The 27,372-nt window shown below is 32.9% G+C and overlaps 3 protein-coding genes across 4 annotated transcripts; 2 read left to right on the plus strand and 1 right to left on the minus strand.

Annotated features, from left to right (window-relative positions):
• Positions 3,317-21,960, plus strand: LOC109330017 (aldehyde dehydrogenase 22A1-like). 2 transcript variants are annotated; one of them, XR_002105613.1, is made up of 15 exons: positions 3,317-3,565; positions 3,639-3,682; positions 4,008-4,112; positions 5,920-6,047; positions 6,285-6,407; positions 7,294-7,447; positions 7,684-7,787; positions 7,874-7,952; positions 8,352-8,447; positions 8,585-8,722; positions 9,509-9,724; positions 10,207-10,398; positions 10,860-11,003; positions 11,090-11,339; positions 21,949-21,960. XR_002105613.1 is itself a non-coding variant. In XM_019563972.1 (14 exons), exons 1-14 carry the CDS (start codon positions 3,454-3,456, stop codon positions 11,240-11,242), a joined length of 1,788 nt encoding a protein of 595 aa, XP_019419517.1. In that variant the 5' UTR covers positions 3,317-3,453; the 3' UTR covers positions 11,243-11,537. The 2 variants fall into 2 exon arrangements, 1 of the variants encoding a protein (XP_019419517.1); XM_019563972.1 differs by lacking the exon at positions 21,949-21,960 and having other exon boundaries at positions 11,090-11,537.
• Positions 16,764-19,084, plus strand: LOC109330018 (probable N-acetyltransferase HLS1-like). The gene is made up of 3 exons (XM_019563973.1): positions 16,764-17,079; positions 17,319-17,449; positions 18,148-19,084. The coding sequence occupies exons 1-3, from the start codon at positions 16,897-16,899 to the stop codon at positions 19,028-19,030; spliced, it is 1,197 nt and encodes a 398-aa protein (XP_019419518.1). The 5' UTR covers positions 16,764-16,896; the 3' UTR covers positions 19,031-19,084.
• LOC109330016 (FIP1[III]-like protein) lies at positions 21,018-27,275 on the minus strand. The gene is made up of 9 exons (XM_019563971.1): positions 26,867-27,275; positions 26,362-26,570; positions 26,056-26,182; positions 25,716-25,781; positions 25,535-25,606; positions 25,114-25,215; positions 24,836-25,029; positions 23,078-24,668; positions 21,018-22,065 (listed from the first exon to the last, which is right to left on the minus strand). The coding sequence occupies exons 1-9, from the start codon at positions 27,239-27,241 to the stop codon at positions 21,574-21,576; spliced, it is 3,228 nt and encodes a 1,075-aa protein (XP_019419516.1). The 5' UTR covers positions 27,242-27,275; the 3' UTR covers positions 21,018-21,573.

The following is a 27,372-nucleotide window of genomic DNA, read 5'->3' on the forward strand; positions in this document are numbered from 1 at the left end:
TATATATATGAGTGTTTCAAGTTGTGGATCACATCACGTGATGCGGTCGCAATATTGCGGTTGTGATACTGAATCACAGTGATTCGACAGCAATGGTTTCAACGCAACGACATTGGACTGCATTTTGACAGCATCAGGCCGCATTGATATCAAAAATATATTTTTGTTCACAAAATAATTCACACCACAATGACCGCAATCTGCATCGGAACGCAAGTCAATAAGATTCCTTAGATCCATAATTTTTAATGTTAAACTAGATGCAGTGGAAGAGAGGTAGTTTCATATTTTATAGAATAAATGTTATATATTCGACCATAAGCTAGGCTATGCTTTTAAATAATGAGTTAGAAATTATTAACAAGTAACAACAACAAAAGGGTCCACTATAGCAGCACAGATTCTGAAACAACAGACAATATGAATTTTAATGTGATTGGAATATGTAATCGTGGCTCATGTATATTTTTGCATATTGACCACAAAGACTTCAAGCAATTTCCTTTTTAGTATAAGAAAGCATGGTTTTATATATCTCTTACAAGTTACTACATACAAGGTTTATTTTAACAACAAAATTGTAATAACCATATATACTTGTAATCTTCAAGATCATAGTGGAAAACAACAATGTTTATTTTAACAACAAAATTGTAATATTCATTAGTTGTCACTCTATTTTTAGATGTATTTTTTGAAATATAGAAATAAAAGATGAAAAAGTTAAAAATAAAGATAATTTGATTTAATGTCAAAAAAACTCATAGTTTAAGATACTAAGTAAATAGATGCATCATTAGTGTTATAGACTTGATAGAGCATATACACACAAAAAAAGAATTGAAGGAACATAAAAAGGAGAAAAATGGAAGGAACTGAGCAATGGTGCTTGCCTTGAGAGACAAAAGTATGTGAAAAAGTGTAATTTATTAAAAGTTTGATACATATAATGATAAAATCATGTTCAAATTAGCCAAATCTCAAGTGGATAACCTTCATTGATAAACTGAATAAAATAATCACTTACATACAATTGTGTCTTATACATTGAGAATGACTTATTTAACACCTCTTATATTTCAGGGTGCTACTTTAGTATATAACAAAAAATGAAAAGAAGAAGAGAGTATACCTATACAATCATAAGAGAGTATATGTATACAAACATATACTCGTAAATAAAAAAGTTGTTTTCAAGATTTGAAAACATAACCTTTTGGATCACGTGGCAAGCAGTTTTACCGTTATGCCGATCTTAAAAATGAAAAGAAAAATAAATTGAACATATATTGTTGTGTTGAAGGAACTTTGGTCTATGCACACATTGCTTAATTTGGAACCAAAGAAGCAATGGAGAGGCAATTGCTGGCAGTGAAACTAACAAAGCTGAAGTATTCAACCCTGAAAATATTTACCTTCAAATCCACAATCTTGCTTTCAGCAGTTGAAACATCAGCCACTGCAGCACTAAGCATCTTAGTAACTAAAGCAAAATTTCTAGCATGAATAGCTTTCAATGCTTTATGAAGGTTCATCAAAGCTTTAGTATAATGTTTCTGGCAATCAATGAGTAATGAAGTAGCAATTACATGTGACCCAACAACATGTCTCTCAATCCTTGCTACAATGGCCTTCAAGTTTTGCGTGCAAACTATGATGGAAGCTTCTAGAACATGAATAGCATCAAACTTGTGTTTGAGCAATGGTGAGATTGTGGCAAGACACACGTCTGCATGGTGTGTACGGCTACATATTTGTTGAAGGCTAGGGTTGTATTTGATCTTTGATTTGTCACCACGTTTTACTTTAAGGTAATCTGAGAAAGAAGCAGAGAAGGATGATGAGATACCAAAGGAAGCACTACCACCTTTTGTTGCAGATGGTGACCCAGATGGAGCATCAATGTATGGAGTGTCAGAGGATTGATCACTTGTCTCTGAGTAATAGGAACTAGAGGTCTTTGTTTTTCTGCCATTATTTGTTGATGGTGATGGTGTTGATGGAGTTGGTGTTGATGGTGTGTTAGGAGTTGGTGTTGATGTTGATGGTGTGTTAGGAGTTGGTGTTGATGTTGATGGTGTGTATGGAGTTGGTGTTGAGGTCGATGGCGTTGAGGTCGATGGTGTTGAAGTCGATGGGGTTGAAGTCGATGGTGTCAATGGTGTTGATGTCGATGGTGGTGTTGGTGACGATGATGATGATGGTGTTGGTGACGATGGTGGTGGTGGCTTCTCATGTGACATGCATTTGCCAGCTAGAGCAAAACATATGAGGATTATGGAGAATAAGGTTTGGTTGTTGATCTTCATTGTTGTTACTTTGTATTCGAAGACAAGAGAACAATGGGTTATTGTTTGAAAATGAGATTTAAGCTTGAGGGTGAATTTGGTGTGAATTGTGCATGAAAATATATAGGATTTCATCATGAATAATAACCATGTGTTTATGACTTTATTTCAGCATTTTTTTCACAAAGTTTGCGGGATGACACTAATTTACATGTGATCCAAAGTTGATAAATGATCACCATCCTTTAATTCCCCCCTCCTCAAAATAGACATACTTCTAATAATGTCTTCCTAGGAGCTCCATTCATGAATGAAATTACTTGTTTTACTATACATTTATACACAAAGTGTCATTCCTCATGTTAATCAACAAAGATTAGTTCTCTCAAATCCTTTGCTAAATCTATAAATTAAATTTTTGAAGATTTATTAATATTGACATTTGTGCTTATTTAACATTGAGATGATTTTAGATTACAAATCTTTATTCCATATTAATAATGATATTTTTAAATATTTATTGATTTTGATTTTTTTTTATAGTAATGTTCCATTTTTTAAATTTTAAGTAAATCGTCAAGTTTACTTTTCGGGTTATTCCAATTAACTCAAGCTTAATATGGCGGAATTTAAATTTCTCAATTTAAAGTGGTTCAACCACTCATTTAGTTTAGAAGGCAAACTAAAATCGTTTTCAAATTCAGGTACCACTCAAACTAGTTGGGTCACAATACAATCTTCACCTAAGGTGGGATGTCAAAGTTCAATATTTGTTGGGAGGAACACCATACTCCAAAAGAATTAATTTTTTTGTACTACAATGATATTATCCCCTTAGGTAATGAACTAATCTCTTTCGAAATTCATGGATATCCCTCCCAACAAATTTCTCTAACGGGAATTGAAATTGAACTATTGAACTTTTCATGATTCTGGAATATAAGAGAACCATTATTATTGAGAAAATTAAAGTTTTAAAATCGGTTCAATATAAAATTAAAAGTTTTAAAATCTGTTTTGGCTGCTTTTGTTTATTCCCAATGGTGAATACTATGAACAAAACTTCACCAGATTCCTTCTCCCTCTTTCATCACTGTCCTTAACAAACTCTCTAGAATCTTCTTTCAAACCCTAACGAAGCTCGCTTTGGATCTGCGAAGCTGCAATGGCGTTTTGGTGGCCCTTGCTTGTTCTAGCATTCGCTTTCGCTATCTGCAAGTTCCTTCTCTTACTCATTCCTCCCAAGGTTCCTTCCATCGACGTTGACACTTCCGATGGTACTCTTTCTCTCACTTCGTAATGATTTCTGCCACCGTGAATATAATGTAATGTCAATTTTTATAATCGCAGTGTTGGACGATGGAAATCAAGCATCTGAAAACAGCTTCATATATGTGAGTTTGTTCTATACTGTTGTTTTTGCATTTTCAATTGAAATTGAAAGTTCGCAAATCGCTGTGTTGTGACTTGTTTTTATTGATACTCTTATCTGCGTTTTACACGATCAGTGCAATTTGCTTTTCTGTTAGAAATTTATAATTCGAGTTTAGTTTTTTTCTTAATTGAAAACGCATGTGGTGTTAACTCGATGCAGTTTAAGGAACTGATTAACTTCCTTCGAGTGAAGCACTGTGAATCCCTGGATCTTATGATATTTGATAAAAATGAATTAGACGAATCTGGCTGATGTTGTTTTCTTGATGATTTATTCCTGTTCAGGTACCTCCGAGGGGAACAGCACAGCAATCAGGGAAGAAAGTTCAGTGCTATGAACCTGCTACCATGAAATATTTGGGATATGTTCCTGCATTGACTCCAGATGAGGTCAGTGAGATTATGTTTCCATAAGACTATAGCTAATTGTGAGGACTAATCAAGGATTGTAAGTTAAGAGTGGAAAGTTGAGGGCTTACAATGTAGCTGACTGAATCAGAACTGTTTGACTAGATTAGCTGATAAAATAACTAATAGGTGTAAAATGAAAGCTTATAAGCTACCTCAAGTGGCTTATCAAATATGAAATTATAAACTCGTAATTTATTGAAATAAGCTAGCTTATAAGCTTCTAGTTAGCTTATCAGGTACTTTTACCAAACATAGCAAACTAATGGCTACAACCATAGTTTTAGTATCTATTTTGTAAGCTGGCAAGTGGCAACTAATATTTCAAAATGCAGACTGTATTTAAAAGTGTTTGAGTGTGATATTCAGAAATAAGAAACTTAGAAATCTTCACCGATAAAGAATGGTAGCCAAATAAAAAACTAAGAGGCAGAAATCACAGTTTTGTGTGTTGATAAACTAATGATTTGTGTGCTGAAGAAAAGTTTACATGTCATGATTTCCACTAAACTTTCATTTTGAGATTGTGTAGAGTGTTTGTACACTATTCATTATTCCTCATACTTCAACAAATTTTAAAGTAATTTGCTAAGCTTAATTTTTTAAAATTAGGTCCCTATACATTAAAAAAATGAATGGATCGCTGCTAGAATGTGTTTTAAGCATTTATTACAATCCTATAATTGATGAAGATTTAATTTAAAAATTATTCAAATGCAAGGAACCATTTAAAAAAAAACTTAAAAATATGATTCAACAATGTTTAAAATTGAAGGTATATATATGATCATATGATTCAACAATGTTTTCCGCTTGCTGTCGACTACTTACACAACATTTATCTTTTATTTGGGCTTAGGATCGACTATGTATAGCATCAAACAAACGTATGCGGAGTTAATAATATAGGAATTTATTTGAAAATAAAATGAAACCATAAGGATCAAAGGATTAATTTAACTATATATATAATTGAAATTTTAGGAAAAATGGTCATAATTTGTAACATAATATAGAAAAGCTTCAAGCTATACGTTGATAATGTCATATGGTGCTAAACTTTTCTACTTAGTGCTTCCCTCCCAGAAAATATTCAACATCATTTCTGTTGACATTTTCTGAAACATTTCCTAAACCAACTTGGGTAATGGATAAATCATAAATAGGTATATGGATTTTTCTAATGTGTGCCTTGGGGCACATTTTAAGAAACCCATTATAAGTAAGTTTAGATGGGAAATCGATACATTTATAAAACTCATGTGCATGAATAACGTCAATTCCCAATGAATACTCACTTATTATGTTTTCTAAAATATGTCCTAAGGTAATATTTATATAACTGGTTTTTACTTTTTTGTGTGAAAAAATTAAATGGCAACTGAGTTTTTTTAAAATAAAATTGGATGTCTTTCACTGTGTCCTTCGTGTGTCCTACCTGGAAACAGTTTGTTAATAGGCATATGTATACATATTACACAGGTGTCATTTGCATGTCCATGTCAGATACGGCACCAAAAGTAGGTGTCCATGCCTAATAGATGTGAGCATATCCTGCTTCTAGTTTTAGAGATAAAGTAATATTCCTCATGGCACTCTAATTGAACCATATATTTCCGACCATTCTAGAAACATTAATGAAATGCTAACAAAGCCATAAAATATATTATTGATATGCTGGAGCATGCTATTGCACAGTGTTCATAAAATGTTGGTTGCTAGTTTTGACAGAATTCAGAAATAAAGGTATCACAAAAATTAACTTGAACTACGTTGCATGTGTGGATAGGTCAGGGAGCAAGTTGAAAAAGTACGAAAGGCACAAAAAATGTGGGCAAAGACCAGTTTCAAGCAAAGACGCCAATTTTTGCGTATACTTTTGAAGTATATAATTAAACATCAAGCACTTATATGCGAGTAAGAACTTATCCATGGTCATAGAACATAGGAGTACACTTTAAGCGTTACTACTTTTTTTGAACTTATATAGTATTTTTCTTGTGATATTCTATGAATTGTTCAACTGTCTTCTGTTTTTAGATATCCTGGTGTCTTTTTCGTTAGTTTGAAATAGATCTGAATTGTGTTTATTGCATATGTTTTACATTCTTACTAACAAATTTGAAAATGTTCTAATTCATGTTCTTTTATTAGAATATCTTCACGTGATACTGGCAAGACAATGGTAGATGCATCTTTAGGAGAAATAATGACAACATGTGAGAAGATCAAGTGGCTACTGTCAGAGGGTGAGAAGTGGCTAAAGCCTGAGTTCAGGTACTCACCTCAATCAATTTTTTTTAAATATATTTTTGTGTCTTCATTTAGACCATAAAACACAATATTTGTTCTAAACCTATATTTCTTTTTTAAGCACATGCACCATAAGTTTCCTTATCCCAGTAAGTGGCTCTTTTCTATAGGGGTGTAAAAGCGTGATGCCAAGTTGAGCACTTGAAGTTTGGACTTGATTCATAAAAAAATATGTAGCTCAATTTCGTTACATTTATTTAAATGAGCTAAATTTAAAACTTGGTTTTGTCTTGTTAATAAATATGAAGTTTAGCTTGATATGCTCATCTATATTATTTTCTTTATCACATTTCTACTTGATGTATTTTTTAATTTATTAATTATTATTTGATAATTGATAGGCATATTTATGCTAAAAGATGAATTAAATAAAACGAGAATGAAAGACTGATAGGAAAATTGCACTTAGAATAGTGATAAATAGCATAATAGAAGATTACATTTCACTAAATAAAATTAAAATTTACTAAGTAATATATAAATTATTGCTTATACATTTTCTTATGTAAAATTGCATTTTTTTCCATTGATTGTATATATACACACTAGTGTACGGGCTTTCAATGTCAAGCTTACGAAGTTTGAGCTTGACTCATTTATATAGTTGAGCCTAGATTTCAGGTTGAGCTTGAGCTTTATTCAGCATTTAACAAGTCGAGCTCAAATAGTTAATGAATAGTTCATGTCATTCACACCCCTACTTTTCTTTGTTTAAACGGATTATGGTAAATTGGAACTATCACCTTTTCCATATAAAAAATAAAATTTCTGTGGTAGAATTGCTAATTTTCCAAATGCACTTTCATGGGCACTTTTTTGTTTTTGTTCTGATAAATAAGAAAACTTGCAGATCCTCAGGATGGTCAATGCTTCATAAGAGAGCCAAAGTAGAGTTTCATCCCCTTGGTGTTGTTGGTGCCATTGTGTCATGGAACTATCCTTTCCACAATATTTTTAACCCGATGTTGGCAGCAGTTTTTTCTGGAAATGGCATTGTGATTAAGGTATACAATCACATAATATCTACCATCTACAGCTACAAGTGTTCATCTTATGGATGTATCATATCTTTTTTAGAATAGACACAGTTGACTATTATGCTTCAATGGTCAAAGACATTATATTCTATTCCATGACAAACTGATATTAAAATTTGGTATACTTCCTCATACTAGTTGCTATTTAATTTATGTTTCTTTTTTTTTCAATTTGACTTAAATCCTTGTGATTCTGGTTGTAGATATCGGAACATGCAAGTTGGTCTGGATGCTTTTATTTCCGAATCATACAATCAGCCCTGGCTGCCATCGGAGCTCCAGAGGACCTTGTAGAGGTGATAACAGGGTAGGGCCTTATTTCGTACCTGTCCTTTTCCCTTTTGTTCCACAGTAATGTCTGCATCTATGGCCTTATTGGACCTTTATTACCAGGTTTGCTGAAACTGGCGAAGCACTAATATCTTCTGTTGATAAAGTAATATTTGTGGGATCGCCTGGTGTTGGAAAGATGGTATGATTCCTTTGTCTATCAAATTGCTTCATCTTGTCATCTCACTTTTGAATTGTGTCATAATTCATAAGTTTGACAATTTCATTCCTATTGCTTTGAAATAGTTTCTTATATGTTATGCATCGTAGATATTTAATAAAGGAACTCCAGAGAGGACGGAGAGTCAGCGTTTAATTAACTTAGTAGTATTAGGATCTTACTCAGCCCAATTCTGTATTCTGCCGCTAAAAGAATGCGCCTACCCTCTTAAGTTATGATGTAGTGAATAAGCAGAATGTGTAGGGGATACTTCAGATTTATTTTCTACTCTTTGTAAACATGTTATTTCTAAGATGACATCTAAATTTCCATGTAATAAGAAGTCTATGTGCTCTGCTGATATATTGCATTTTTATGCAGATAATGAGAAGTGCGGCTGACACACTTATACCAGTTACCCTAGAGCTTGGTGGAAAAGATGCATTTATTGTTTGTGAAGATGTTGATGTGGACCATGTATAAATCCCTTCCAGATTTTCTGATCTCCAAAGGCTTGGGTGTTATTGCTTGCCATTTAGTTAGCAAATGTTCTACTTACTGAAATATTTGTTATTGAGAGCCAATTTTAACATGCGTTCATCTGCTGAATATAGGTTGCTCAAATTGCTGTCAGAGCTGTTCTTCAGTCAAGTGGACAGAACTGTGCTGGAGCTGAACGATTTTATGTCCACAAGAACATTTATTCATCTTTTGTCAGTAAAATTACCAAAATCATAAAATCTGTTACAGCTGTAAGTGTTCGTTTACAAAATTTTGATTGTAAAATATGTTTTGCTATCATGGAACTTTCTATACTTTCTTTTAAAGTCAACATGGACCTCTGATTTATGTGATCACATACATGTGCTTGCACGTAATTGTTACCTTTTGCAATTTCGCCAATTTATTATGCTTATCTTTTTATCTGTTCTGGTTTATTATGAAATTCTGTGACATTCATGATTCATGATACGTTGCTTTGTCCTCTATTTATGTTGAACTTCTGCGCATCTCTTTTTCTTTCCTTTCAGTTGAGGGAGCATTACTTATATAAAGCTTCAAAGAGTAAATCAATAATTTGCATCAATTAAGTACTGACGTATAGCTTTATATTATGGTCTGTATATGCATTTCTATATCTTCAGATTGATTTTTAACTGCAAACTGTTGACATATAGCAAAATGATACAATTTACTAATTTACAGGTGAAAAGTTACTTATGGCATGCTTACACACAAAAACACAAACATTCATTTTTGAAATGATAGTTTTCTTAACAATAGGCACTGGGAATTTGGCATTCGTGATTATATAATTAGGAGGAAGCAGCTAAAGGGTTAGGATTCAAGAATTTATATAAATTCCACATATTGCATTCCCCACCTAGCTTTGTGCACTAGCCACCCATTTTATATTGTACTAGCAACTCAATTTTCACCGAGTAATGTAGAATAGCCTCGTGCCTCACGCTGCCTCAAAACTATTTTAAGTATTAAGAACTCCTTTTTTAAGCCTTTAAGTTGATTTTTTCTTGCAGGGTCCACCTCTTGCTGGAAAATTTGATATGGGAGCTTTATGCATGCATGAACATTCTGAAAAGCTTGAAGGCCTTGTAAATGATGCTTTAGACAAAGGAGCTGAAATCATTGCTCGTGGAAGTTTTGGACATATTGGTGAAGACGCAGTTGATCAGTACTTTCCCCCAACTGTGATTGTGAATGTGAATCACTCCATGAGACTGATGCAAGAAGAGGTAGTAAAACATGCTATATTATCTGCTATACAACATTAGACCCTTCACTTTTATTCGAGTCATGTTATTTGTATTACTAATATTTGACCTTCTCTTGCAACAAATGAAGTTATCTCTATCTATCACTTACTTTTCATCTTTATCTATACATACATCTAAAAAATTATGACAAAAAAGTGAAAAACTAAAGGGACAATTAAAGTCGTCCTAAATTCGTTATACATAAATGTTACCCTTTTGTTATTAGTGTTAATTGTTCAATTTTAAGCGTTTCACTTATAACCCAGTTTGTCCACATATTTGTAAACAAATAAAGATGTCAATATATAGACTAGAAGCCCTGGAGATTTTGAAATTCGGGTTACTGTGTCTCATGTCATATATGATATATGTACTGCAAATACGCATTTAAATTTGAGAATTTCCTTCCAGCTTTTATCATATAGCAACCTCTTACATCTGTGCAATTTGATGACATCTAGGCATTCGGACCAATCATGCCAATAATGAAATTTAGCTCTGATGAAGAGGTTATCAAGCTCGCAAATGACTCGAAATATGGGCTTGGCTGTGCTGTTTTCTCAGGCAGTCAGAGCCGTGCCAGAGAGATAACTTCACAGATAAATTGTGGAGTCGCTGCAGTCAATGATTTTGCAGCAACGTACATGTGTCAGGTAACTTTATCTTAATTATTTTATCTTCAAAAAGCTTCAACCGAAAGGGACATGTGTATAGTAGTAATGATATGATGACCTATGGTTTGCAAGAGAGAGAAACTGCTCAGAAATTAGGAGGTGCCCCTGATTATGGCCTGATTAACGAGTTGGCCAATGAAATATTTCAAACGGTGGAGTATGCTAATATGGCTATGGACCAACTTCTGGTTTATTCATGAAAAACAAACAATTGCTTTTCTAATTCTAATTTTCAGTAACGTTTCCCATGCCATCAAATACATATTTAAAAGCAATCATGCTTTACCTTATATATCTATTTGTCAATCATAAACAATTACATGCTTTAAAATAATGAATTGTTATTCTTTTGTCTTTTTTTACTTATTATTACAAGTATACAGTACTTTTAGCCAAACTTCCAGAATATGTTCCTAATTCAATACATTCTGATTTTCCAGTCCTTGCCATTCGGGGGTGTGAAACACAGTGGATTTGGACGATTTGGTGGTGTGGAAGGTTTGCGAGCATGCTGCTTTGCAAAAGCAGTTGTTGAAGATAGATGGTGGCCATTCATCAAAACCAAGATACCCAAACCTATTCAGGTCAGTCCAAAAAACCTTTCACAGTCACATTATTTCGCTTCACCATGAATTGAACCATACTGATATGGTGTCTCTATCTGTTGCAGTATCCTGTAGCAGAAAATGGATTTGAATTTCAGGAGTCACTGGTTGAAGCACTGTATGGGCTCAGCATATGGGATCGTTTGCAGGCATTGGTAAACGTTCTGAAAATGCTAACTGAGCAAAAGTCTATTGGTAGCAGTCATAAGGAGAAATGAGAAAGCATGTCAGGTCAGCTAACAAGTGTTTGGTTATTTTTTTGGTTTGTCATTTCTTTAACTGCATCTTTTGGGAGACATTTTCTGTTCCCTATATGTCCTGCCCTCATGCCACTTGCAGTACTTATTCAACGTTGGTCTAGGGGCTAATCATGGGATAGTTTCCTGCTGAGGGTTAATACAACTTTCTTTTATCATTTTGTTCATGAAATTAGAAAAGCAAGAAAACTTTTGAGATTACTGTTATCATGTTAGTATCCATTTTCTTTAATTAAATAGGATATTTGTGGTGTTAGTATTAAATTTGGAGTGTTTCTTTACACTGCTGTCTTTGTGGTGTTAACTTGTAATCCGTAATTCCAAAGGCAAAATGTGGTTTAGATAAAAATGACCCGCCATGTATTGAACGCCACATAAATGACTGCATCTGTGTATTTTTTTAAATCAAAATTCGTTTCAAGTATACTATATATGATACTATATAGATATTGTGAAAGTCGTAGAGAAGAAAAGAATTTGGATTGGCTCGAACAATCAAGGATATGTATTATGTATGATGTATTCAAAACAGGTGTGAGAATATAAGACACTGTTTTTGAATACATACCTATATACATTAGTATTGTATGTGCTTACTAAATATATATTTGAACAAGACCATAATGCATGACCTTTGTGAATGATATTGTCTAGTTAGAAAATTTAAAAGAATTAAATGAGAAGCTAGAAATATGGATATCAATTTTATATCCACATAACTTCTGCATAATTCGAAGTAAGATGAAATATATGGTGTAATTTTAGCAAGGAATATACAAACTCTATTGTATTGGGTCAATCATTTAGGGGATATGTCAGCCATATGATTCAATGGAGGTGGATGAAAAGACGTAGTGTATGTGATAGAAAAATGTTCCTAGTTCAAAAGAAGATTTTACTATACAACTATAAGACTCATACTGAATATAAGACGATAAAATATGGGCATGAGAATAAAGCCAATATAGTAGAAATAAAAATATTGTTGGATGAAAGAATGTATTAAACAATATATGATTAGAAATGAATAGATTTGAGAGAAAATTGGGATAGCTCATAATATAGAAAATATAGTGGAATTGTGTCTTAAGTAGTTTGACATGTATGAATGAAATTGTTAGAAGCCATAATAAGGATATTAAATTAAATGAAAATTAGTCTAATTTCTAAAGACAAAAAAGGAAAAAAATCATATGCAAAATAATTAGGAAATATTTAGATATCAATATTTTATTAATGTAGACAACCTCACCACACCTAATAATACTAATATTTGGTCATTGTATTTTTTAGAGCATGTGTTACGAATTTAATTATATTCCAATAAAAAGTTATCATTTTATAAGTAGATAGTGGTAGTCATATATTCATGTCTTACTTTTTTTTTGTCAGTGAGATATAATAGTTAAATTTTACTTTTATTCACTATTTTTTTTTTTACTTGTATTATTTGTGCAACCTTTTTGGCACAAAAAAGGTGGTCAAATGCATAAAAGCTGGTCCTTTGGATCTACTTCCTCCGGGCTTTATCTCTTTGTTAATGTTGTGTTTTTTAGTAGAAGGTGCGGTCAGGCTAAATCATTTCCTGTGGAGCCAAGCTAACTTATACTTTATGTTAGAGTAAAAAATCTAGACTAGTTCATGTATGGTTTTGTTTTTTTTGGGTATAACGAATGATACTCTTTCACTTTATGGGGAAGGAATTACCCGTTCGAGGTGTATAATTGTTTTTCTTAATAAATGTCGTTATCTAGAATTGAACTATTGATCTTTTGGTTTATCTGCTGATATAATCAACTTATATCACCATACAAATACAAAAATTTGTGATCTAAGTCCACTTCAGTCTTTATGGGACATAATCCATGTTTCTTTCCCTCTTTCAAATTCGACATCCTTGTGAACCCTAGTGGCCTGCTACACTGAAATCATTGGACATATGTCCTAGCCTAGGACTCATATATTCACCCAAACCAACTTATATTAACCAACGGGTAAGTTTTGTTTGGGTTCTTAAACCAACATACATAAGACCCCAACCAAGCCAATCCAGCCTAATCTATTCGGTTAGGATGTAAATTTATAGAAATATTAACCCAAGCTATGTGTACCCTACTTTTGGTAATTCCTCTTTTTTTCCTTAAGCCTTAACAAATTATTACTATCATTCAATTTGGTCCATATAAATGTACCATATTTCTATGTAACAAAAAATAAAAAATATACATTAGTCCTAGACCACAAATGTGAATTAAAATAGTCTGAATATGAGGTTATAAAAAATGATGAAATGACCCACATTTGATATTTTTGGAATTATTTTGTGTCTTTTAATTCTTTATAGATCAAATTGGTATACACAAAATCATAAAAGACCTAAATAAGTCTTCACTCTAACTTAAATCCTTTGTATTTTTCTTAATAAACGGTGTATATTTAATACGTTTGGTATAGATGTGAAAATTAAATTCTAATTAATAGATTATAAGATACTTTTATTTATGTAATTTGGTTATGTAGGATATCATCTAGACAAGACTTGCAATGATACTTAAAATCGACCTTTTTAGGTTATAGCTATTCAATTCTACTACTTAACTCATTACACACTTATATTTAATATCACTTTTTTAAGAGAAAAAGTATATATATTAACTTGTAAAAGTTATTATATCATTCATCATTCGTATTTGATTATTATTAACTCTTCAAAAAATCTAATATGATGAAAAACCTAATTATATAATAGGATGCACATATATTACATTTTTTTCTTAATTTTCAAGAGAAAGAAAAAGCAAAATTTTAGAAACATGGTTGTGAAAAGCAGAAGCTAGTTCCTACCCAGTCACAACATGCAAGATCTAGTTTGTGTTGGATATAAGCTGAAATAGACTACTCATTTATAAAGCAACTGTTTCAGAATACAGAATTTTCTGCAAGATCTTCTCTGGAATGTGCACAACTGTCCAAATCCATCTCAGAAATGATACTTTTTTTTTCATCTGATGAAAGCCATAACAGAAATTTGAAACTCTGACATTACCATAACTCCATGTTTCATGGTATTTTCTGTCATTTGTTATCTCAATTTAAGCATGGAAAAAACTAAATAAGTTCATGAAATTTTACACTGGGAGAATGTTAGAGTCTCTGGTAAAAAATGAAAGTTTGAAAGTAGTTCTTATAAATCTTAAATAATGGTCAACCATAATGTTCTTAAAATTTGTGATAAAAAATAGTTTTAAAGTAATTTTTTAAGAATTAATTAGAGTTTTTTTTTTCACTTCCTCATATACAAAATTCATTTAATTTTTTTAAAGAATTAATTTTATTTTCTCAAGTAGAAAAGGTGCTGACATAAAAGTTCAAGCATTAAAAGTTGAATGGAATTCTAGTTTTAAATGAAGGTAGTCTAGTTGGTAAAAAAATGTTCTATACACTGTTATCATTTATCATTTAATCATCGTTCACTCTTGAAAAAGTATTATAAATATTTCCATTAATAATATATAAATATTATACTCGGGATAAACCCTAAAACCCAACTCGCCTAATTTTGTAATTAACAAAAAGAGAGATGGTATTGGGATATTGGTTAAATAGTTAGATTCTTAGGATGATCAAAATATTAAAAATTCAACTCATGAGAATGATATTTATTGAGAAGAACAACCATGCAACCTGAAAATGATTAGTTACTTACCCAGAAAAGATACTCGTACAAAAACTATCTAATTGTGTTAATAATAAAAGGAAGAGTGCAATGGAAGGTGATATGTGCCGTATAGATTGTAGGACAAAGCAATTATAAGGTGAATGACTAAGTGGAAATAAAAAAGAGGGAAGAAGAAGTGACAAGAGAGAGAGGAGAGAATATTGCAGATAAAGAGTGTTATTGAGCTATATACCTATTAACCTATTAACCTATATATTCCTCCATTCACACCTAATCACGTGCTCACACCTTCCCTCATTTCAGTATTTGCCTCCTCCACCATTACTCTTATCTTATCCTAATCTTTTTGTATATGAAAGTTGTTATTTTTGGGTTCTTAATTGTCCTTTTTAACTCTTAACTGTCGCTCCCAAGAATTAAACTATCGGCTTTGAGGATCTAATATGACCTTATATCATTAGACTAATGCCTTATTAATAGATGAGTTCTATATAAAAATGAAAGAAAATAGAAAGCTTGTAACACTATGAAATACACTAAACTATATCGCAAAATTGAATTTATAATTTAATTATTTCTATTTTAGTTTTATGAAACTTTATGTTTTAAATATTGTATGCAAAAATATATCTTTTGGAAATATAAAAATTTGAATTTATAAGTATTAATCGAACATACACATAATATTCGGAGTGAAAATTTGAATTTATAAAAAAATGTGACATTCAGAAATAAGATTGGAAATTAAAATAATTGAAATGGATATATCAAATAAAATAATAGGTGATGAAAGACAGTAACTAAAATCAGATTTTTGTTCCACAATATAAGAAAACATATGGACTGAAAACAACTTATAAATATAACGAGTAAATTCATATTTAAGTCTATTTTAATTTAAAACAAAAGCATAGTCAGCAAAATAAATTGAAAATAAAAAAACTCATTTGGCATGATTTTATCTGCAAAAATATGAGCACTTTATCACCATTTTATTTCACAACCTATTGTTTAAATAAGAAATAAACTGCACCAACGTTTTTGGTTCATGAGCACTTCATCAAATTATGTACCTATGCATGCATAGGTTATATTAAATCATATGACTCCGTAGGAGTATCATAAAGGACAATATGCCATGTTATTTTTCAACAGCTACGTACATATTTTTGAAGTGACAAAGTTGAATAAAATATGAAAAATCATTTCCAAATTTTGAGTGTGGTCCAACTCGTGTAGATATCATACTTGTATTTCTAACCCAATGAAAACGATTGTTATAAAATAAGTAATAGGACAATGCTACTTTCAACGGATGCATCAAGTTGTGTGCTGCAAAATAGTAATAAGTGGTAGTAACAGAAGTCACAACAATAGAAAAATATGTTCAATAACTTTAACATATCTCTCACTCTCTCAGGGTTAGTTTGCCATCATAGATGTGAAGTTATCAACTTTGTAAGATTAGATATGTATGTGTGGTCTAACATCAACAAGGGTTGATATTTTATAGTGGATTGAACATCTAATTATAAGTGGCCTAACATCATAATAAGTGGAGTATCATGTTAGTAATTAAACTTAATTTGAGTGTAAAGTTTGCAATATTAAATATCTATTATGTATAGAAGCCCATCATCCAGGTAAATCTGATATCATATTCAATTACAACTATATCTAAACTTATCTCAAAAGCTAAGCTCATAAAATAAGTTTACCCAAGTCTTATAAATAATTATCTACTCATCTATTCAACTAACATCCAACATTACATTTTAACACAATATAATAAGAAGAAAAAAGGGGAGGGAGAGAACTAACAATTATTGGCCATATATAAGGAAGCAATATGAATTAGTTGGGATAGAACCAAATAGAGAAAGATCTACACTCATAACATTATTTTTTTCCTTTGTTCATTTAGCCAAGACAAGAAATGGAGGGAAGATTAGAGAGCAAGGTTCTAATAAGAGAATTTGATGAAGATAAAGATTTTAAGATAGTGGAGAAGCTTGAGAAGAATTGTGAGATTGGGACTAAAAAGGGGGTCTCCATTTTCACCAACATGGTAGGAGACCCTTTATCTAGGATTAGGTTCTACCCCCTTCATGTTACATTGGTGGGTAACCATAATATCTTTCCCTTTTTATCCTCCCTTTACACTATTTTTCTTTCCAAAATCCACAATGAAAAACTTGTCTTGATGTTATAACTAAATGGATCCTTTCATCCAATATAAGAATCTTCATTTCTTCACATTGTCCATAGTCTTTGTTCTACTTTCCAAATAGGTATATGACATGATTAGCTACTATAGATTTCTTACTATAATTTTGTTCTTCATATAATGGCCTATAGGTAGCTGAGATTCTTGAAACAAAGGAGCTTGTAGGAGTGGTTAGAGGATGCATTAAGAGTATGGGAACTCCTTCTGAATCATTTTTCAAGATGGGTTGCATACTAGGCCTTAGAGTCTCTCCTTCTCACAGGTAATACCCATTTTCTTCTATTTAATGAGATCCAAATTTGGAACTTGACTATGATGCAAAATTTCACTTCATCAGAGATGATAAAGTAATATAATGCACCTAGACCTAATTGCTTAGAGGCTAGAGTAGAGTTTTTGACAAAGTACATTAGGTTTATCTCATTTATCTGTCTATAATAATGAGTGTACAATTTAGATATACAAAAATCATTACACAATTAATTGTTTTATCTTATGATGGAGAAGTTTTTAACATAGTGTTAGAGTCTATAATTAATCAAATCATGTGTATTTTATCATTTTCCTTGGTACTTCTAAATATAAGGTGAATTTTATAAAGATGGGTTACAAGTTTCAACTCGAAAAGTTCTTGGTTCTTCTAAATTAAAATTGAGGGGGAAATAAGTCCTTGCATTTTCCATGCTTCAATCCTAAAAGTTCACACATATTGATGCATGTTATTAAGATATAATAAGATTGTTTTGAAGGGTAAAGGTTAAGTAATCTAAAGAAATTATAATTTGTATTAGGAAATTAATGTGCTCAATAAAATTATAATTTGTTTTAGGCTTCTTAACCATGCAATCCGATAATGAAATCATTCATGTAACTCTGTGTAACAACTTAAACTAATAACCTTTGTTAATGTTACACTAAATGATAAGTTTAGTACAAAGTATTGATCTACTTCATGTGCAGGAGAAAAGGGGTTGCACTAAAACTTGTGACCTCAGTTGAAGAATGGATGCTGAGAAATGGAGCTGAGTATGCATCCCTAGCCACTGAAAAGAACAATGATGCATCCATAAACCTATTTACCATCAAATGCAACTATGTGAATCTTAGTTCACTTTTCATATTTGTTCATCCAATTCCAACTAGCACCCCTATAGTGCATATTTCTAGGGATATCAAAATAGAGAAAGTGAATATAGATCAAGCAATTTCCTTATACAGAAGAACCTTGAAGTCCAAAGAGTTGTATCTATTAGACATGGATGTTATTCTGAAGGAAAAGCTAAGTTTAGGTACATGGGTAAGTTATTTCAAAGATGAGGATAAACTCAACTTGATGAAAATGGTAGATAATGAGAATACTATTATTACCAATGAAACTTCAAGTTCATCATGGGTCATGTTTAGCATATGGAATACTTGTGAAGCTTATAAGCTTCAACTTAAAAAGTCACAACCTTTGAGATTTCTTCATACAACACTAAATCATGCAAGAGAGAAAATTTTCCCTTGTTTGAGAATGTCCCTAAGTGAGTCATTGTGTAACCCTTTTGGGTTTCTCTTCCTTTATGGACTCCATGGAGAAGGAGAGAACCTTGGGGAACTCATGGAATCAATATGGAGATTCACATCAAGATTGGGAGAGAGCATGAAGGATTGTAGAGTGGTTATAACTGAATTAGGGTTTGGTGATCCACTTACAAAATATGTTCCTCAAACAGATTCTATGTCATGCATGGATGATCTTTGGTATAGTAAAAAACTTTCAAGCCAAATAGGAGAAAAAGATGAAGTTTTGGTGAAGGGACAAGTAGGGAATGTGTTTGTTGACCCTAGAGATTTTTAGGTATAATCTTCATGGATAGCTTTCTACTACTAGCTAGGTTGACCTAATAATTAAACTTCTAAGTTCAAAATCTCTCTTCCTTTTTGTGTGAATCTTTATCATTCCCTATATTAGTGTATTGTTTTGTAATTTTTATTTACATGAGTTATATATGATATTCACTACAAATAAAAATCAGCAAGTGCATTGATCAATTAATGGAGAGTTGTGTTTGGTAGGGAAAACTTTAATTGATTTTCTAATTGTGATAATAAAAAGAAATATATAATGGCCTATCAAGAAAATTGATGAGAAATGTGATATATATTAAGAATGAGAAAATGTAACATGAAGAAGATGAACTCAAAAGAAGGATTCGAGGAAGATTTTTTTTAATCTAGAAAAGCAATGATTGAGATGAACACAGTGACTTAAAAATAAGAAACATATAAAAACTCAAAAAATTAAACTATACATTCAAGGCAAAAACAAATTACTATCCAGATGAATAGAAATTAAACGATGTTTTGAGTTCATGAAATATAAGCAAAGGAAATATTTAGCTCTATAGCTGAAAGAAATAAAGATTTTATTTATTTAAAAAAGAAGCTTATTGGAACAAAAAAATCAATATATATGAAACACATCAATAAAAATAAAAGTGCACTAAAAAACATCATAACTTATTATCACATAAACTCTTAACAATAGGCTACATTATACAAAACAAGCTGTGGGAAAATAGTATCAATTAAGGATTAAGATAACGAGAAATAGTTCTATTGGGGACAGTAACATTTTCAATTGTAGAGAGATTTAATATGATATAAAGATAAGAAACTGGGATATAAATTGTTAATAAAATAACTTATCAAACATGCATGTTACAACCCTATGTGAAAATATTAGCATATGCAAGTAATATCACAACATATGAACAACTTAAAAAGCATTATATTAAGGGTATCTTTGATTTTTCTTCAAAAAGGGGGTGTATCTAATTTTGGAGGGTCCCCAAATATTCTTGAGATGACATTTAAGTCCCAAAAGTCACAAAACACTCAAGCACATATGGCCCAATCACCTATTTCATGGTCATGTCAAGGGGATGCCTAAAATGTGAGGTCTGAAAACATTTGGTTTTATTCTTAAATCTAGTACTTTTTATAAGCAAAAGTATTTATATATAAGATATTAGCAAATTGTTTTCTATTATAGTTGACCTAAAACATGTTCTTTAATTGTTTTATCACTAAGCCATCCAAGCTCCAGTTCATAAATTCTGATTACAACAAAGCTTATGATGTGATGGTATGTTGATCAATCTTGCATGGGAGCTTTTCTTCTCATTTTTTATTTGTGCTTTAAATTTTAAGGTTTCGATCCAGACAAATAAAAAAGTTCAAAGACTCGATTTTTTAAAAAGAAGTCTAAATCCTCTCTATTACCGGAGAGGTCAGTACTTTCTAATATGGTGACATGTGACAAGAAAAAACAACATTTATGATTTTAAAGTGAAAATAGAATCATTTTTTTAATTAAAAATAGATTAAGCTACATCACCTATGAACATCCATATTCTTATTAAACCTCTCAAAAGTGTAATTTTTTTTTTTGCCTTCTTTTTATCCATTCTCCTTCAAAAGCAACACACAAACAACCCTCAATCTTGTAGTGAAACAAAACTTTCTCATCCAAGCCTCACAAGTGAATCATCACACCTTAAAAAGATACAAAGAAGAAACTACATCACTCCCATAAATAAAGCATCCTAATATAACCCCTTTCATCATCCACATAATTATCATCAATGCCACTAAGATAGTTGAATCAGGATTTTTTTTTGTAACAGTAATATTTCTCAACGAATTCAGTAGCATGTTGTAAGTAGGTGTATAGATAATCCCAACCACTCCTTCTAACTTGTGAGTTTTAGAAGCTTTTCTTCCATTGACCTATCACTTCTTAACACAACCAGGGATATATTTCTTCAACTTGTGAGTTCTAAGACATTGAAAAACTGTCTTGATTATTCATAAATGTAATGTTAGTCAATCTCAGGGTTATTTACAATCCTCAAAATACAAAGCTTTCAATGAGTTCGGCAAAACTATGAGACCAATCAGGCTCTATTGCAAGTCAATGAAAGACAATAAACATCTATAATCTCAATTTTATTGTCAAGGGGGCAAAATGGACCAAAAACTTGATCAACAAAATTCCCTAATTGCAGGGTCTTCCATATATCTTGAAGGACACTCAAGCCCCAAACAACCTTAAAAATTATCAACCCCAATAAACTCACATAGAGAGAGAGAGAGATGGCAGCACAATGCACAAGGCTCTCATCTAGTGGAGTCTAGGAAGGTAGATGCATACAGTCTTACCCTTTCGAAGGTGGAGAGACTATTTCCAATATCTGGACCTGTGATCTCTTTATCACTAAGCAATAACCTTATCGTTGTGTCGAGGCTCACCTATTCGTTGAATTAGCCATTTGCTTTGTGAATGAGGTGCTAAAGGGGGTGCAGCTTCCAACTGGTGAGATGAACGTAATTGAAAATTTAACTACCAACCCATTGCCTCTTTCGAGCTGGCCGATACTGCTTCATTTCGCCTGCATCTATTATTGAGTCATTGTTGGACTTCAAATTCTCTTCTGCTTCTTTTTTCATTGTGATTGGCTGCTTAAAGCGCTCCCTGCGTTTCTCCATCTTAGCTAATGAATCAAGAATCCTTTGGTTGTCATAAACCCCTATTAATTGGTCAGAACTATTATCATTTTGTGACATTCTCTTCTTTACACTGTCATTTGGTGTGACACCTTCGGAAATATCTCTTCTGGATACAGAAGCCTTTTTGTATGATCCTTCTGTTACAATCTGACCTTCCTCAATATTCAAGTCTTCTTCCTGCCTTTTATCTTGATGGTTCTGAAGCCGTTTCTTATGAGATTCATCAAAACTCATTGTAGCTTTCCGCTTTTTAGCAATAATCACCCGATCCACATTTTCAAGCCTGCCATTGCACAAGACCCCAGAACTTATTGCATAAGACTGCAGAATCAATCACAAGGACACATCACATGTTTATAATTAAACCAAACACCAAGAAAATATCAACAAATCTTATAAATAAAAAAAGATGGAAGCTTGCAGTAATAATGTATTAACAAAATAAGAATGATGTGTGATAAGTGTGAGAAATTGCAGAGCTTCAGTGTCAAGTATGTAAATGAAAGTAGAAACTAACAGAATGCTCATATGCAGTAACAAACCATTAAAGTGGAAGCATGGTAGGAAAAGGTATTGCCCACCTTCTTTCAAGCTTTGATCAAAAGGTAAATATAAAGACATTTTACAATACAATAGTCATTGAAGTTATCCTCTGCTAGAAATCAGTTCAATGCAATATTGTATACAACATCTTCAAGTTAAGCATTTATGTTAGGCTAAATGCTTCTAGACCAATCTAATTATGAGATATACAAAAAATGCAAGATCTAGAAGTATGAATAAAGACTGAAACCATCGAAGCATGAAAATGAGGGTACTACAAAGTGACCACCTTTTTTAGACAACCAACAAACCAATGATATATACCTTCTAGCTGCCAATCATTTGCTTCAGAAATCATTTTAAAGAACTACACTTCATTTAAATAAAGGGAAAAGTGCATAGAGCCTCTATAAACTTTATGTCTTTGAGAAATAGGCACCATGAACTATTTTTTCTTCCTAATTACCTCTTAAAGATAATTTAAATTAGTAAAAATGAAAAATACTCACTCATGCATTTCATTATTATGTAATTACTAATTTTAAATTCTTATTGCTAACATGCATTGTTGTAGTTGTGGGCTTATATTGCTACTGTTGCGAGTCTGGTAGAAGTAGTTTCCTTGTTTGCCTATTAGTAATTTAAAATTATTTTTATGCAGGGACCAATTTCAGCAACAGTTAAAATTTAAGGGAGTTTTGTGTTTCCCTTATAAATACAGCGTCAGATTTTGAGAAACTCATATAAATACAGCAGTACAGGTTCTTAACCATAGTTTCCGCTATGTTACCTTTCCTTCCCCATTAACGAAGTCAACTGATTTCCTGCATCTTTGCACTGCCTGCCAATGCTTACCTCTGAACCTAATCTTAGAGCTTCCTTTTAAACAGTTCTCACTACCTCTCCTTGGTATATTTAGCTGATGATGTTGCATTTTTCTGTCATCAATTTGCACCACAGTATGCAGAGATGCTGCTTGAATTTCACGATACCTATAAATAGTTTCGTCCTCAGTCCAGTTAAGCACCTCAGACGGGGACCTGTAAAACTGATACTCCTCCACAGGAGAAATTATGAAATCCTCATCTTCAGCAGCATCAGTATAACCACAAGGCCAGTCACTGCCTCTGTTTTCTGTAGCATGTTTATGTCTCCTACAATCCCCAAAATTTTCATTAACTCTTGTGTCGTGCACATAATTACTCCCTGAATCTGTAGAAGATTCTCTACGATACCTATAATTTGAAGCCTGTTGATGTGTGTATTTTGGACACTTGTCTTCTATTTTCCAACACAAGTTATCCGAAACTAAAGAGGGCCTGTCATGATGTCTGCCCCTTCGATCAGATCTTTCCCAATTTCTATCAATGTGTGGAAACTCAGACTCGCATTCATAAAAATCATCATTGTAACTTCCGTCTCGGAAGTTGGACTTTTCATTTGTTCTTCTCCTTTGAAGATCCCTCCCCTTAGCAGGAAAAGATGGATGTTTTCGAAGAAACTGCCTCGACTCCCTATAAGAGTGAGGACTTAGCTCATCAGCAGAGTACCCCCAATCAGCATGATACCAATCTCTCTCTCTGCCTTCACTATGCTCCATTGGAGATCTTGGTTCAAAAAAATGATTCCTCTCGTCCACATTTCTTCTGTCATATCGGTTCGTATTCTCCCTTAAACTTTCTCGGTCTTCTCGATATGAATACTTAGCGCGTGCTATCTGAACCAGGTCATCAACAAATGTTTCACCGTCAAAATAGCAGGACTGTTGTGTTTCCCGATTATATGAAACATCTCTTCTTTTACGACTGCCAAAATCTTGGACTCGTTCTTTATAGCTGTCATGATGAACAAACTGATGGGCCGACAGAGACAGGCCCCTTGTACTAGACATGCGGATGGCAGAAACAGCATTATCATTTTCAATGTGCCTATTAAAATCAGAACCAGAATCGATTCCACCACTTTGATGGCTCCATTCCTTTCTTAATGGACCTCCATTTCTTGAATGATAAGGTGCATTAGCTGGTTTTCTGTTGAACCTGTCATTCTTTGAGTTATTAGAATAAAGTGGCAAATATTCTTTCATGTCACTGACAGAATTCACCGATTGCCTTCTTAAAGAGTTACGACCTTTCTCACTATCATCATGTACACTGTTTCCTGTTGCATCGGAATCACTATCAGAATAGGTAGTCAAGCTAAGTTCTTGATTACCAAGTGACAATTCTGATTCAATCCAGCATGGATCAGCACTGCATGTGCCTACAACAATGCCTTTCTCTACATTTATTTCTGTCCCCGCAACCTGTGAAGTATCTTCTGAATATTGGTCTGCTTGATCCTGATGCTTAACTTCATCTACACCAAGAGCCGGGCCATTTCTGTGAAAATTAAAGTCCACAGAAGTTAAGTGACGCTGATAACACAAGGTCCAATTTAATAAACCAAAAAACATGAGGAACTTTGAACAATAAACTAATGTTCCAATAGACAGGGAAAATTGTAAGTCATCTGCAAACAAGAGATCTCTGACTAATGAACAGCTTACCTTTCCTGGACAGAAGAGACCTCTGACTTTTTCACGTCTTCCAACTGATCTTCAGAGAGCACGTCATCATGTTCACTGGAAGAATTGAGAATATTTTTGTTATTGCCTACAACAGATTCCCCTTCTAATGATGCGTCCATTGCAATGCTATTGCCAGAACCAGAACAATCATCAGAGGACTCAAGCACCTTGATCTGCTTGAAATCAAGCATAATGAGTACAAAGACATAAGGCAGCTACAGAACAAGAATTGTGGTAAACTTTAAGTGTGCACACACCTGTATAATAACATCTGAATCCCTACTGCGTGGACGCTTTGCATCCATGGATGGTTGGCGCTCAACCGTGCTGTTCTCAACCAGAATTGCTCTGCCTTTTGGCTGAATTATCATATATCAGTTAGCATAGCTCATATTTGCATGTAACTGATAAGAATATAACTCAAAGATAATAAAACATCAAAAGAGGGAGACAAAAAGGTGTTGAACTTATGCGAAGAGGTTGAAAAGGGGAAAAGAAGCTCTGGATATTACTATGGATGAGTATACACTTATTTAAGCAATAACCTAGGTCAAGAACTAGCATAGTGCAAGTAGTAAAGCCACATCCTAATAAGATTACTAACATAAGATGAGTCCTAACACATGAACAACCCTAATATTCTAAGTAACAAGGGCTAAATGCTTAACATAAGCATACCAAGTCACAATCAGATGGAGGACTAGACAGACTCCCTGATACAACTTGATAAATTTGCTCTCTCATGGTTTCCTGAAATTACTTATCCAGGTCAGCAAGATCGGACAAGAGACTTCACAGTAATAGCACAACTTACTACCCATTTTTTAATTTTTATTTTAATGTATAGATTGTTACAGACCTGATTCCATTTCGCAGACTCGTCAACAGGAATACCAGTTTGTACGGATGTTCGCCAAAGTTGCTCCTGTGTACAGTTTACGTATAAGATTCTTTTCAGTTAAATTTCACAAGAGACTCCAATTAAACCTAAGTGTAAATGATATCACCAACAAAACATTAAACAGATAACCTAGTGTGTAATGCCCATTGTACAAAATAGTAGCAGAAATTCCAGTACTATTAGCAAAATAATTGGGTAACTTATGCTATAATCTAACTAGAGAAACACAAAAAACTAGTATCACATAAAATCCATAAGATAAGATCTTTTGGGAACAATAATGATATAATATACCTACCAATGAAGAACAGTATAGCTTCCAAGTATTCTCATTAAAATCAAAGTTGAAGTAATCTGTTACGTTAGCTCCAGGAACCCTCCATGGCTTCGACTCTAATGTATCAATGTTTACATCAAATATGTTCCTGCAAGGGAGGAGCAAAACTCAGGATAGAAAATAAGATCTACAAATGCTATAGTCATTGCAAATTTCACTATTACAGTGAACTCTGCCATAACATACAGCGTAGTAACTGAATGTTTAGTTTACCAAACAATTTGAAATGGCATACAAACTGAGGTACATCAAAATGCATCCACTGACCAGTGCCAAGGAAGAAAAGATCCAAATCCACACTGGGTCACCATCGAATTTCCCGAATAGATACGATTAACATGACAGGGGCTTGATGCAAGATGCTGGGAGCATGCATCACCATTCCACCTGCCTCTATTTAAGGATGAAACCGTCCCCATGGACTTATTAACCATTGTATTATTCACAAACATCGATCCTCCTCGATTCCTCGTGTACTACAGAAACCAATCACAATTCAAATAAACAACCCCAATGGTCCAATCCATAAATAAACACTGGTAAGTACAATGCCAATCAGTAAATTAAAAAATAAATAACAATAGCACTTTAATTGAAAAATAAAATAAATATATATATATATATATATATATTTAGCAAAAATGAAAAATAATCAAAACATCACTCCATTTATTAACAGAATCTAATGTCTTAGCTTATGATTTCTACAAAATTTAGAACAGTAGTTGAATTGAATTCCAACAAACTTTAATTGAGTAAAAGAGAGAAGCACCTTATGATGAAAAAATCTGGAACCGTAACCACCTTTGACCTCATTCTTACTCACCAATCCGTCTTCATCCGCATCTTCATCATCACAACCAACAGCAATAGCAAAATCATTGCATTCATCATCGTTCAACACAATTTTCAAATCATCATCATCACTATCACTCGCAAATGAATCATCCTTCGCGACAGAGCGAGTCAACTCGTTATAAACCGAGTCGTCGACGAGGTCCTTGTCGTTAAGGTTGGGAACGTAACTCTTTGCTTCGGGTTCAGGTTTGGATTGAACGTGGTGGTTGGCGAAGTCGACGGTGGCGTTGAGAAGTTCAACGTCGGCGTAGAGCTCGCCGAAGTCGTCGTCCTCAAAAGCTGCTTCCATTTTGTGTGTGTTTTGTCTCAAAAGTGGAAGCAGCTTAAACCCTCTCTGTCTTAAACCCTATGTTACTTATACTCTAATAGTATCTTTATTTTTCGATTACTTCAAATGTCTCAGGTTCGAGTATTGTTAGT

The sequence above is a fragment of the Lupinus angustifolius genome, chromosome LG16, assembly GCF_001865875.1.
Source record: "Lupinus angustifolius cultivar Tanjil chromosome LG16, LupAngTanjil_v1.0, whole genome shotgun sequence".
In the NCBI taxonomy this organism is placed as follows: Eukaryota; Viridiplantae; Streptophyta; class Magnoliopsida; order Fabales; family Fabaceae; genus Lupinus; species Lupinus angustifolius.

Coding starts and splice junctions, on each gene's coding strand:
- LOC109330017 (XM_019563972.1), top strand. CDS start 3,454: ATGGCGTTTTGGTGGCCCTTGCTTGTTCTAGCATTCGCTTTCGCTATC. Junction 4,113..5,919: donor CTGCATTGACTCCAGATGAG/GTCAGTGAGATT, acceptor ATGTGTGGATAG/GTCAGGGAGCAAGTTGAAAA. Junction 11,004..11,089: donor AGATACCCAAACCTATTCAG/GTCAGTCCAAAA, acceptor TATCTGTTGCAG/TATCCTGTAGCAGAAAATGG.
- LOC109330018 (XM_019563973.1), top strand. CDS start 16,897: ATGGAGGGAAGATTAGAGAGCAAGGTTCTAATAAGAGAATTTGATGAA. Junction 17,080..17,318: donor ACCCCCTTCATGTTACATTG/GTGGGTAACCAT, acceptor AATGGCCTATAG/GTAGCTGAGATTCTTGAAAC. Junction 17,450..18,147: donor AGAGTCTCTCCTTCTCACAG/GTAATACCCATT, acceptor CTTCATGTGCAG/GAGAAAAGGGGTTGCACTAA.
- LOC109330016 (XM_019563971.1), bottom strand. CDS start 27,241: ATGGAAGCAGCTTTTGAGGACGACGACTTCGGCGAGCTCTACGCCGAC. Junction 25,782..26,055: donor AGCTATACTGTTCTTCATTG/GTAGGTATATTA, acceptor AACTGTACACAG/GAGCAACTTTGGCGAACATC. Junction 22,066..23,077: donor TCGTTAATGGGGAAGGAAAG/GTAACATAGCGG, acceptor TTGATTCTGCAG/TCTTATGCAATAAGTTCTGG.